Source organism: Physcomitrium patens, chromosome 22 (genome assembly GCF_059467195.1).
Source record: "Physcomitrium patens ecotype Gransden chromosome 22, ASM5946719v1, whole genome shotgun sequence".
NCBI lineage: Eukaryota > Viridiplantae > Streptophyta > Bryopsida > Funariales > Funariaceae > Physcomitrium > Physcomitrium patens.
Window position 1 is genome coordinate 9,183,266 of NC_143431.1, and position 13,937 is coordinate 9,197,202.

Sequence of the window (13,937 nt, forward strand, 5' to 3'; positions counted from 1 at the left end):
TTGCTAAACTATATGTTTTTTTAACTTGTATAAAAGAGTTAAGTATTCAAATAATTTTTTTAGCTTTCATCCGTATAGACCAAAATATAATTTGTTTGTAGGGTTGCTAAGAAAACCTTTTCCATTAACAAATCTAAATCACAATAAGATTAGTATGTTTGTACCAATGATTAGGAATTCATGAGGGTTTAGATGGTTTAAGCCTATGCAAGAACATGAGAGTAGCATAGAAGTTGATCAAATAAAATAAATGAAAAAGTTACAATATGTTTGCTCTTGAAATAATAAAATGCTTCAACACAATCTAATCCACCATTAGTTGGATTACAAAGATTCTTACTTAATTGTCTACAAATATATAATATGGAAATTTTAATATTCTTAGTGTATCACAACCAAGAGAGCTTATATAACATTAATTATAAATATGTAATATTCAAGTTTACATACTAATTATGAATATCAATGTATATGGACTTTTTGATGTAAATTTACTAACATTTAGCTTATTTAAAGAGGTCCAATTGACATGTAGATATTTGTTTTGTTGAGTTGCATAATAGCTAAGTAGGTTGAGATGACTAAATGATATTACCATTAATATGTGATGACCATAACTTGTCAAACAAGGACACTATGTCAATTTCCTATATTTCACTGTGTTAAATAAGAATTTTGTACTTATTATCATTAAATATTTTTTAATTCATTTTTATATTAAAAAATAAATATAAGAATATTAAACATTATATTCTTATACATATTAAAAAAATCAATCAAAAACAACCAAAGATCAACATTAAAAATGATATAATAATATTATTTTTTTAGTTAAGTCAGTGCATTAAATCATAATATTATATATAATTATTATATTATATCACAAAATATTTATACCTTGGTATTTTAACTTCAAATATACTATAGAAGTTTTACAAAGGATTCATTATTTTTTCCAGGTAAGTGGAAAAATCATATAATCATTTGATAGTTATACACACATATACAAACAACAACAAAAAATAAAAAATAAAATAAAAATCTACACCATCAATATTTGTACAAGATCTTATCACTGATTATTAATACCAAAAACTACCAAGTCTATTTCTGTTATCTTTTATTTTCAATTTAAAAAATTAAATTCTAGTCAATTTAAATTTAACATTTAATCATATTTATTTAGAAATATTTTTTTTAATTAACTCTATGATATGGCATTTAATTTTAAAATAAATTTATTTATTAAATGCTTAATTTTGAAGTATAGGGAATATAAACTCTACAATTTATTTGAGAAATTAACTTTCAATAAATAGATAAATATATTTCATTTTTTAATATTGAAAAACTCCCTGCCAAAAATCTTCCAAACATTTCTATCTTTTAAATCACATTAATCTACTTGCTTATACTTACAATATATATATATATATATATATATATATATGCTCATGATGGTATATCAAAAATTTATGATTTTAAAAATATTTTATTTGACATTTTATTTTCAAAGTTGATATTTACATTTTTTTAATATATATATTTTTAAAAATAAACTAATTATTAGGTTGATTTTATAAACTTGTACTTTCAAAAATTGAATAGTTAAAATTAGAAATATAGAAATAAATGTTTTTAATTGAATCTATTTCTTATTCTATTTTTGATTTCTCAATCTAAAAAAATACAAATGCAATATTGTCATTTCAAATTTCGATTTATAAAAAAGAAAATAAAAGAAAAACTTGTAAATATCAGAAATAATTAGCGAAACGTAAATGATTCTGATGGAGGATTTAGTAAGAAATGAGTCAGGGGAATGTTTCTTTGTCAGTAAATGGATTTATAGCAAACCAGGGGATTGACCCCAAGTTGATGTTTGGACGCTTTGTTCAGCAACACGTGCTGTAAACACCGCCGGACCTTTAACTATTTCTTATAAAATTTGCATTCTGCACCAAAGTTGGAACCTATTCCCAAAACAAGTTGCAATTTTTTTTGGCTGCTGGGACACAGTAATCACGCCTTTTGTTTCACATGAAATGAGCTCATACAAGCTCTGCACGTAACGATCAACCTGAAGACATTCCAATCGATTCAGACTCCATGACCCATCGTGAATAGGTGTAAAGATCTCACCGAAACTGCAGTTATCAAACGCCACTCCCCCAGCAACAATTAATATGACTCCAATTCTTCAATTGTTGCCCCGCAAATAGTGCAAGGGAACCCAGGAACACCAAACCTTCAACCTTCAAATACAACAGTTATGCAAGCTCTCTGTTTAATGCGTTTTAGCACATCATGGCAGAATAACAACACATCAAGATTTGTGAGAGGAATAAGAATACAATACCGAGCTGATGAATCTTTCATATATATCTAAACAAAGCCAGTTGGTGAGGACTCTTCGGAGAGACTAGAATCCTAATATCCATTCCCCATCAGCTGCACGTGAAAAAAAAAAAAAAAAAAAAAAAGGTATAAATCCCACGTTATATCAACCAAAGTCTTGTTGCGGAAAGAAAACATGTTTTCACCTAATATCTCAACAACAGCTGAGAGTCTTCGCCGACACTGAAAGCGCACCACCTCACACAGACATACAGACAGCATCGGAGCTGATTCAAAATCAGGGTTGCAACCCTGAAATAAATAAGAGGGATACGTACATTTTTTTCTAGTGGCTCTGCACAGAATTTTTGTTCTGATGGCAGTATGGGTTTAAAACAGGAATTGAGAATATCTATTGTGATTCAGTGAGTGTTTGTATATCTTGTATATAAAATAGCTCAGTAGATAAACAAAAGGAGACAAAAATCATCTCTGCGTATCTCATTGTTTTCATGAAAAGTGAAGTAATAATGAAGCAACAATTCAACTTTTAATCAATCAAAGATCAAAATTGTTGCTGCAAACTACCTAGAGTAGCACTGCGAGATTACTAAGCATGCCGCTTAGAAGCTCACAATTGTAAATAATTTTCAGTAAATATTTTTTGTGGCCAATGGCACAGGTTTCCACTATTATGTATGTGTGTATGTATACATATATATATGGGTCTGTTCTTAATTCATGTGTACTTTTAAAATAGTTGATGCAACAAGACTACTCACACACTTTGTGGCAAGTGAGTTGATCCTGAACTTGATTGAATGCACACAGCTTTGTGCTTTTATGTGTTTTTATGTATATTGGTATGATTTTTCTCCAAAAGGTAAATTGATGTTGTTTAGCATATAATTGCTTGAAATAATCATTCCCTGTGCATGCACTTGTTGTGGCTTCTAGGCCATACCAGTGTGTGTAAAGAAAAAAGATAACTCTGTGTTCTTGTGCAACTTTTGTATTTTATTTTCATTTTTTATAAATTCATGTCTCTAATTTTTCTAATAATTATTTTTAGTTTTTCATATGATAAATACATATTGAAAAGCTAATCCAATTCATTTTATCATGCTAATTATGTATATAATTATATTTTTATTTCAACGGTGTTTTAAATAAACATTGATGGCATACTTCTGGTTTATTTTTTATTTATTAATAACACTTCATTGCCTATTTATTTATAACAATATCAAATTGATTGCAACATACTACTTATATTCTTAGCACATAATGGATGTGTAAACTAGGGATACTTTCATTTATACTATATATATATATATATAGATAGAAAGAAAAGATGTGTATGTAGTGTGGCATGCAAATTTATATTAGGATATCCTCAGTATTTTTAGGTAGTCTTCTTTTTCTCTAATTTAAAGACATTGAAAAACTACCACATATGTTTTATGCATCAATACTCAAAACATCTATAAAACACTGATTAATAAAAAGCAATAATCTATTTCGAAATTGTTTGATTTTTTAAAAAAATATTAAAAAATAATAATTAATAAAAAAATCAGTATCAATTTTGAAATAGATTACTGATTAAAAATTTTAAAAATTTAAAAATTTGAGAAAATAAAAATAACATTCAATGTATAATAATATAATAGTCTTTATGATATTAAATGGATTTCAATTCACTTTCATTTAAATTGTAGTTGAAACTTATTAGATTTCTTAGCCAAACTATTATACAAAAACATCTAAATATTTTTATCATTTAATTATGTATATATATATATATATATATATATATATATATATAATTTATTTTTTTATTTATATTATTTATCACAAAAAATATATATTCTTATCAAATTATCAAAAATATATATATTTTTATATTTTATTTAATTTTAAGTTATCTCCAATATTTTATTTTCAATATTTGTTTATTTTTTTAGAAGTATGCTATATAGGAGACCAAACAAGAAGTTGAATAGAAGAGTTTCAATAAGAAAGCTAGCAAGAACTTGATTAAATCAAACGAGTACAAGATCAATATCAAGAAAGGTGAAGTAAAGCTCCACAAGATGTATTATTGAGACTGAGGATTCGCTTAGCCTCAACTTTAATATATATTATGTATTATGAAGTTTCTCAAGAAGTTCTCATATTGCTTGAAGACAAAGCAATTCTAAGAAGTTTCTTAGACAACTGCCTTAATCTTCTTAGAACTTTCAAGAATCTTTTAGAATCTTCTAAAGCTTAATAGAATTAAGCTTAATAGCTTAATCTTTTAGAATCTTAAGTAAGCTTAATAGCTTAATCTTAATCTTAATTAAGCTCAATAGCTTAATCTTTTAGAATCTTCTTATTATTACTTTGTATATGATTAGTAAATGCAAACTTCATCTACAAAGTGTATTTAACTTTATCTTGTCTATAGTTTGACCTTAATAATAAACAACATCTACAACTTACTATCTATCTATCACTTGCTACTATACAAATGCACCAATGTCTATTACTATAAAATTTCAAAACTAATATCAAAAGTATGGCTTAAATACAATAAAAATCTTACTATTTATTAAAAAAAATATTCACATCTGTAATTATTTTGCTTCTACATTATTATTTATAAAATTGATTACTTATCCAAAAAAAAACCTATTTTTTTAATAAAATAGAATGACATAATTTTAGTTATTACAAAGAAAATAAGAACATTTTATTTTAAGGCTTTGAATAGAGACTTGGATGATTTTTTTAATTAAATCTTGTAAAAATTAAAGCCTTTTAGTCAAGAATCAATCAAGAATTTTAAATTGTAGTAATTTTTTTTATTAATTAAAAAAAAACTTTCAATCTAATCTTCAGAAAAGTTGAGTGGTCAATTTTCTAAAATTATAAGAATGGCTCTTAAGACCAATTCAACAAGATATATGATAAAATACATTGATTTTTTTATATGGTTTGGAATATGGATTAATATTTGATTTTAATTCCTATTATTGAGTAATTAGTGAAGAACTAATGATATATTTGGCCAAATTGAAATAGAAATAACTTTTAAGATATATGCTTATAATTAAATTTGCAATCAATAAAAAAGGTTCTTTATTAGTACATGACTTTTCTATTTAAATAGAATACATCTAGTCCAAATTATAATATTAAAGAGAAACAATGTTTATATAGTTTCTTTTGTACAAAGTTGTGGCTATTAATACATGTATAGGATAAATTAGTTTTCATATTAATATTCATTATGCTTTATGTTCTTTTCAAAAATCTAGAACCATATTGAACAAATTTTGTATTCATAAGCAAGCTCATAAAATTTGGAACCAGTCTACTTCAATCTTGTATAAATTGGCAATAAATATTTCAAAATAGAGAGCTTGGAAAGTGTTCTTGTGGAAGCAAAATATTTTTGCTAGAAATCTTTGGTTCAATTCAAATGCTCTTAAAAGATTTTGTAGACCATTTGGATTTAAAAAAATAATCTTGTCTTTAAAAGAAGTATGGAGTGATCTCTAGGTAGAAGTATCATGTAGAGATGACTAATTGAATGTAGGCAAATCAATTGATTAGCTATGAAGAAGAAACTACATGATGATACAACTCTCCTATAGAAATGGTACAAATCATGGATGACAGAACACCTGCTTGGTACTAGATTGTTCAAGGTAACCAAATAAAATTTTAGAATATGACAAAGTGGATTGCTAATACATGAAAGTGTAAACAGTTAGATAGAAATTACAATTACTTCACGTCAAAGACTGTTACTATGCTTCTTAGTATGCATTAGGGATGAAGATGAAACCTTGTAATATTTTATCAATGCGTCGAAGTATGCCCCCGTTTTTGTATCGCAAGCAGTGTGGTCCACATTCTGGTGCACTGGATTCACGTGCTCCCTCTTGGTTTTGGTTTTGTTGCCGAAAGAAAGATTCAGTCTGCTGCGACAAACGGAAGCTGCCCATGCTCGCATCTTAAAGATCCGGCCCCTCATGGTTATGGCTGGCTTTGACTTGGCCGAGCTTAAGCTTGGAGGGAAACGAGGGAGGCCCCACCAGGAGTGTGAGAGAGAGAGAAAAAGCTTTGACTGGCTCCGCGATGGTGAGTTCAGCTCCACATCCCCCCAGGCTCCCTTCTCTCCCTTTTTTTTGTTGCCCAATGAACTTCACAGAAAAGCGGTAGCTGAACACTAGGTGGGTGTCGTTGGAAGAAAAGGACTTCGACTTGTGAGGCAACGTGCTTTTCTGAGTGAGAGTTATATCAGGTGATGGGATTCTGTTGTGACCGAGAGAGCTGCTTTACATCGTCGGCGAAGGAAGGCCAATCAAAGGTTGAAACCGACACAATATGCGGGTGTGAAGAAGAATCTACTTTACTGCAACCTCGACGACCGGTCAGGCTAGGAAAATGCCCTGAAGTTATTGCGAATGGTCGTTAATTTTCTAAATTTCAGGTCGCACCACACTTGTCGTTTTCATTAGATGCACTTTTTAATATTTTTACTTTATTTTACAAATGCGGCATGGAAATATGTAGAGTAGATGTTTTATGTGGGTTATGGACCTGCAGACTTGCATTGTTGATAAGACAGAAGGGCCAGATTCCCACTTGATGACCGATGGGAGGAATAAGCTCTGGCAGCAAGCAATAGGTCTCAGAAATGGTGTCAATTCGGAGTGAGAGCAATCTTTTTCCAACCACACATGAGATAGGTGTAAAGACTGCATCGAAATTTGGTCCACTATCAGAAACAGGTATCGAAAACGAATATGCCGATGCATGAAGACCCCGGTGCGCGGACCAGGGAGGGGCATACAGCACCACAGATAAGACAGATGTTGGCGCAAAGGCACTACCACGTAGGGCTCCGGAGGAAGACAAGTGCAGAAAGAGGCATGTCGTGAGACAGAAGCAATGCCCCCTCCCTCTTCGTCTTCGTCTCTTCAAAGCACCACAACGGCACCGGAACCTGCTCCTTGGAGGGTGGTTCTCGGCCACCATCACGGCACCACCAGGGCCCAGCCACCCATCCATCCATCCCCATCCGAGGACGTCACGGCACGCCCGCGCACTTGCATTCGAAATTTCGCACCTGGTTGCAGCGGTACAGATTGCCGACCGACGGCGTTCTGAGCGGTCTGGGTCCCAGCTGGGTGATGGCCTGCCAACATTTCTCTGGCGGTTGTGCTTTTTTAACCAGGGTAACCCTCCGACCTTTTCGTTGCGGCTGTACCAGAATTACCAGTGCACATGTGGCGACTCGGTGGTTGGGATGGAAGTGGCGAAAGGATTCTGGAATAGGACGTGCGCACCATATTCGTTATCAGGATTCCGACTGCGAGAATTGGCAAGTCCGCATTTGGTAACTGAATCATCTAAAGGCGCTAAGTGCGTGGCAAGGGGGGCTTACAGGAGAACGATTGTGGCGCTCATCTGTAGTTGCTAGTTGTGGTTCGTCATCTGCTGGCGCGAGTGGGCGGAAGTGTTTCAATAGTTTCAATAAACGTAGCACCCCTCTTTGCGTCTGTGTTAGTCTTCGAAGAGGAACTTAAGCCTTGCTTTATTGCGCTGGGACTTGCAAGGTGTCGGGTTGCATCTGTGGACAAGGACGGGAGTAGTTGGATGCGCTGTGTTGTGTGAGGTGGTAGTAGTTATTGTTTCTTGAGGTGGGTAGTTTTTTAGATATCTTGAGAAGAGTGGTGTCTGGTTTGGCAGGGCCATTCGCCCACCATGGCCATCATTCTGGGCGCCTCGATGCCTGTGGTGCGGGAAGTGGTGACCTCTACGGTATTGGCGAATGCACATTCTGGCGCAGGGGCTTTGGCCTCATATGCCAAATCCAGTAGCTCTGTGGTTCTGAGGACCTCTTGGATTCGGGAAGTTGGAGTGCGGGATGCTCTGAGGAGGCGCGCGAAGTTCTATAATCGCACTGAGGTTAAAGGCTTGGTGAGTACAAGCAACTTATGAACGTGGGATCTTGTGAGTATTCTATTTGCGTAGGAGGAGCTCTTGGTTTAGATCTGTAGTGAAGTTCTTGATATCATTGCTGGGGGTAGTTGGAGCTTCTGTTTGCAGAAGCTGTAGTTCATATAAGTTAATTATTTCATGGCCGGAGATTTTTAGGAGATGTTTCATACAATATTTTGCTCTCTATCACGTTTTAAAGATTTCCTGTCACAACTTCTGAATCTAATGAGGTTTTAGTAGCTGCTATTATTTTATGTAGCTGGAGGTTGGAGCATCCAAATATGCATGCCGCCGAAATTTCTTGATCCAACCTAATCACCACCCGTTTTCCACAGTTTTGGACTGGTCTAGGGTATCAATCTTTGAATGCACCAGAGTGGATCCAATGAATTTACGCTCTGAGCGTCAGTCAGGGTGGTCATCTGATGCTGGCGGGGGTCCTGTTTGTCCCATCTTTCGTGTCTTTCTCTGCCCCCTTTCTCGCTTTGACAGAGCCTGCGATGCTACTGAAACCTGTTACCAGTACATCGATTGCAGGCTGATGTGCATTTTATTGAGTATTGCGTGGATTGGTGTTTCACATACTGATGCGGCTTTTGTTGATTTTCAGGTCACTTTGCGCAGTGCACTAGTGGAGCCAGAACTTTTGTCACCCGTTAGCAAGGACGAGAGTGCTTTAAAGAAATTGCACCAGCTTGTGGAAGATGTCTCGAGTGCTGACGAGGGTCGTGCTCGTGTACAGCGTGTTTTGGGTTATGCTAAGAAGATTCCTCGGTTGCCTGCAGATGCGAAAGTTCCAGAGAATCGAGTGATGGGTTGTACTTCTCAGGTAGTTCCAATTCCTTTTCCGAAGTATCATGTGATGCAGCGGGGTTTAAGTGAATTGTTTACATTGCCTAATTCTTTCTTGGTAAACTAACAATATGATTGTATTCCACAGTTTCTTCCTCCTGTTATTGTTGTTGTTTGAAGTTTTTCCACGTGGTCTTAGAAATTTCCCCTGATTTTACCGCAATTATGATCATTAACTGATGAAACTGGAACTTAGGCTTATTAGTGTAGATATCCTCTCTGAGAACATCCTCAGCTGTAGCTCCATTGAGAACGTCATTCTACTGAATGTGGTGGTACGTTCATTGTGGTCCTCCTATAACGGTTTGGTATCAGCATGAGATGTGTGATAGTTACCCAAGGGTCGTGTGGACGAATAGCAGCCACTTGGAAGTATTTTTACAATATCTAAGTAGAAGTGAGTGTCTGATTGAATGCAGGTATGGCTTACAGTGGAACTATCGAACGATGGGAGGGTTTACTTTGGAGTGGATAGCGATTCTGAGGTTACTCGCGGACTTTGTTCAATATTGCTGGAGGGCCTCAATGGAGCTACAGCTGAGGATTTGCTCACTGTGCCGGTGAGTGCGCTGAAAGGTTTGAAGGTCGGGATGGAAACCCAGTCGCGTGCCAACACTTGGTCTAATGTTCTTCTCACGCTTCAAAAACGAACTAGTATGTTGATTGCGAAGAAAGCTGGTCTGTCCACCGTTGAGCCGTTTCCATCTCTCCTCATCACGGCTAATGATATTGTTGCAGAAGGAGACTTTGCAAAAGCACAGGTATTGTTTGTTCCATCTGAAAGCTTCCAAGTTTAGGTGTAATGCATTGTGATGTTATTCTACGCCTGTTCAGTACCAATCAGGTTCAGCTCTTCTAGATCGAATGAGTGAGCGACCGACAAGGATGCTTCCTGTGTAGATACTGGTTCTCTTCAGTAAATTGATTTTGAGGCAGGTCAATCTTGGACCTTTGCATCGATTTCTGAGCGATATTTGCTTGTTCTGCAGGCAAAGTACCTGTCACCTGACAAAAGCAAAGTCGAAGAGCTAGCAAGATTATTGAAGGAGAAAAAAATTGGTGTTGTGGCTCATTTTTACATGGACCCAGAAGTGCAAGGAGTTCTTGTGGCAGCTCAAAAGTTGTGGCCCCGCATTCACATATCAGACTCATTAGTGATGGCTGATCGTGCTGTTGGTATGGCGAATGAGGGATGCAAGCATATAGCGGTTCTGGGAGTAGACTTCATGTCCGAGAATGTGCGTGCAATCCTTGACCGTGCTGGGCATGAGAAGGTATGTTCTATTTCTGTGCAATTTCTCTAATACAATAAGAGTAGTGTCGCGCACTTCAAATTGTATAGGGAATGCGAATTTCGTGTAGCATTTGATGGTTTTGATCATCTTTACAACATATTTCTCTATCACTGAACTTATTACAATGGTTTTTAATTTTCCAGGTTAGTGTTTATCGTATGTCATCAGACCACATTGGGTGTTCATTGGCGGAGGCGGCTGAGAGCGATTCGTATATCAAATTTTTGGAGGAAGCATCTAAAACTCCCAAGTCGATGCATGTTATATACATAAATACGTCCCTCGAGACCAAAGCTCAAGCTCACTCCCGAGTGCCAACTATAACCTGCACATCATCCAACGTTGTGCAAACAGTTTTGCAGGTTCGTTGGCTCTACTAAAAACGTCAACGCTAATGAGTTATTTTTTAACCGATCGCTTCGTATCGTCACGTAACTTTCCTTAAGTAATTGTGATTCAAAATAACTAACTGGCATTGATTTTGGTTTTTCCCAGTTTTTAGTGGGTACAGGGCTTTTTGATGCTTTAGCAGAATGATCAACAACCTCCTCTTATCTTTGAGCTTGTTATGACAGGGTTTCGCTCAGGTGCCCGACTTGACAGTTTGGTATGGCCCTGATTCATACATGGGAGGAAATCTTGTTGAAATGTTTCAACAAATGCTCTCGCTTGGCGACGAGGAAATAGCTGCCGTTCACCCATCTCACACCAAAGACACTATTGCAGCACTGTTGCCGCGCTTGAAGTATTTCGAGGTTGACTTCTCTTGCTCTTATCTCTATATTCGATAGTTTATCGTATTTTTAGGGTTACTTTTACAGTATGTAAATGTTTTGGGTGTACTGATTTAGCAGAATAAATATAAAATTCTGTGGAAACCTTCGCCAGGCTAATTTTGATGGGAAAAAAATTGCCTTCTAGGTCTTAACAGAGATACGTTCTAAAAGTTCACTTCCTGAAGTTCGTGACTGTTTTCGTGTATTGCAGGATGGGACATGCATTGTACACGACATGTTTGGAAAGGATGTAGTTGATCGGGTGCGACAGGGTTATGGAGACGCTTATCAAACTGCCCATTTTGAGGTTCCCGGGGAGATGTTCGCACTTGCCATGGAAGCAAAGCAGAGAGGTATGGGTGTAGTTGGATCAACGTCAAACATCTTAGACTTCATCAAGGAACATGTCACACAAGCTCTGCAGCGAGGGTTCGAGGATCGTCTTCAGTTTATTTTGGGAACGGAATCAGGAATGGTGACATCTATTGTGGGAGCCGTGCGTAAGTTGCTAGTTGACTATCAGAAGCTTCATGGAAGCAGTAAGGTTGAAGTAGAGATTGTGTTCCCAGTATCATCTCAGGCAATCAGTGCAACGTCATCTTCAACTACAAATGGCGCTTATGAGTCAACACTAGCGAAGCTGCCGATTGTTCCAGGAGTTAGTTCTGGGGAGGGATGTTCAATAAGCGGTGGCTGTGCATCATGTCATTTTATGAAGGTTAGCACACGTCTCTCGTTACGTCAGTTACTGTGGTTATGCTTAAAGTAGAACCTAAATGTTGTTTCTCACCAGGGTTCACATCATTTTTAGTTAAAACTTGGATGTTCTAGAACTGTGAAGCATGCTCCAATGCATTTTGTGGTATGCACGTGCTTGTCCACAATCACAGTTATTATTTCATTTTGGCAAATTCTGTCTCTCATTGATAGGAAGAGGTAGCTTGGGCTAGCTTCTGACAGTATCTCAACTGTAAACGTGTTCAGATGAACTCTCTAGATTCTTTGCTGCAAGTTTGTCGATTGGTTGAGACTCCAGGGGAGCCTCTCCTCACAGCTCATCACGCACGTACGTATACAGCTTTGATAGATGGTCAGGCTCTTGGTGATCTTGGATGCGAACCCATACTTCACATGCGTCATTTTCAGGTATGTAACTGTATATCTTAGATGCCTTCTGAGCTTCATGTTGATAGAAGTGATTTCTTTGGCGGTGCATGACTTAATGGGGCTATCAAATATGGGATGTTTCATACTATTTTGGAGTCATTATTTGGTTTGTTTTATGCAGGCAACCGGAAACCTTCCAGAGGCATTGGTGGAACACATCTGCAGATGACAGTGCTAAGAAGAGATGGGTAGTGGTTGTAAGCTTTCTATGTGTGCTTTGAACAAGTAGGCCGATTCAACAATGAGTTTGTTTTGCTAAACTAATCAGCAGGCTCAATCACGACAGAATTTTTTTGTTAAAGTTGATCAAATTTCACTTGAGAATTCTCTCTTTTAGATATGCTCATCAGTGCTGCAATAAAGTTGCATCATCTTGGTGGATGAGTGGGGAAGAGTGTGAAAGCAAAAGAACTTTGGAACGATGAATCCAAATCATTTTTTGAAAGGATAACTTAAATCTCAGTTAATTTTATTTAATGTAGGTTCCTCATCTTCTTTACCACATTCTTCTTAATTTATCATTGATATGTATTTAAATTTGTTCATTTACACAACCTCTAAATTACTATTGAACCAATTGAGAATTGTATGAAGCATCCTGTCCTTTTAGAGTTTCAGCATTATTGATTTGTTCTGAAGGAATGCGCCGAATTTAATATTCGTTTTCATAAATTTTACTTCTTATAAATATAATTCATGGAAACGCATGTGGGTTTTTACGATCAGTCACTAAAAAGATCAATACAGTACACCTTCTGTGGTAAATTGGATTACAATGCAACGACAATTGCACCTAAATACCCTATTAAAGAACTAATCATGCTGAAAAAGAGCCAATAATTCTGGTTGAGGATGACTAAATTAGAGAGTTGGATCTCACCACAAATCAGAAAGTGAGACAAACTACGAGATTGAAGAGTTGAAGTCCAAATTGCTGCTAAACACTTTTGTAGACAGTTCTTATCTTCATCGTCAAATTTGATACGAATCATTGGGTTCATGAAAATGATAACTTTAAAATAGTTAACAGTAGCTCCATTATTCGAAATCATGGTGGTGTTTGCTTATTTCAACCTTTGAGCTATCATGGGTTGTCAAATTAACACATTAACAATACCACAAACAATTACTTTGTTGTTGGCAAAAGTAATATATATATATATAGGGAACGATAAAGCAATCCAAATTTTTACTAAAGTGACCCATTCTATTTTAAGCATTATTGCATCCTTGGAACCTCCACCCCTATTCCTATCTGTTCCCCATTCCTAACCATTGCCAAGAATGGGGGCAAGGGACTAGGAACTTCAGGAATGGGGGTTATGGTTGGGAATAGGGGAACAATTAGGAACTGAGCATGTGGTTGATTTAGTAAAAATTTGGATTGCATTGTTATTTATTTCTGTATATATATAGGGAGTGGTTAAAGCCACACCCTCCTTCGCAACTTGTGATTTGTTTTTGTACAAGTTCTATGTCCCACATCCCCATTCCCATACCCAAACCTTGC

At 35.8% G+C, this 13,937-nt stretch overlaps 1 protein-coding gene and 1 long non-coding RNA gene across 2 annotated transcripts; one reads left to right on the plus strand and one right to left on the minus strand.

Annotated features, from left to right (window-relative positions):
* Positions 1 to 5,832: 5,832 nt before the first annotated feature.
* Positions 5,833 to 6,316, minus strand: LOC149986642 (uncharacterized). The gene is made up of 2 exons (XR_016500105.1): positions 6,176 to 6,316; positions 5,833 to 6,021 (listed from the first exon to the last, which is right to left on the minus strand). It is a non-coding gene; the product is annotated as an uncharacterized LOC149986642 (long non-coding RNA).
* Positions 6,317 to 7,289: 973 nt separating this feature from the next.
* LOC112275178 (quinolinate synthase, chloroplastic) lies at positions 7,290 to 12,899 on the plus strand. Its single transcript, XM_024505294.3, has 9 exons — positions 7,290 to 8,316; positions 8,948 to 9,166; positions 9,609 to 9,950; positions 10,179 to 10,463; positions 10,628 to 10,846; positions 11,060 to 11,239; positions 11,472 to 11,978; positions 12,245 to 12,406; positions 12,549 to 12,899. Exons 1-9 carry the CDS (start codon positions 8,101 to 8,103, stop codon positions 12,594 to 12,596), a joined length of 2,178 nt encoding a protein of 725 aa, XP_024361062.1. The 5' UTR covers positions 7,290 to 8,100; the 3' UTR covers positions 12,597 to 12,899.
* The last annotated feature ends 1,038 nt before the right edge of the window (positions 12,900 to 13,937 follow it).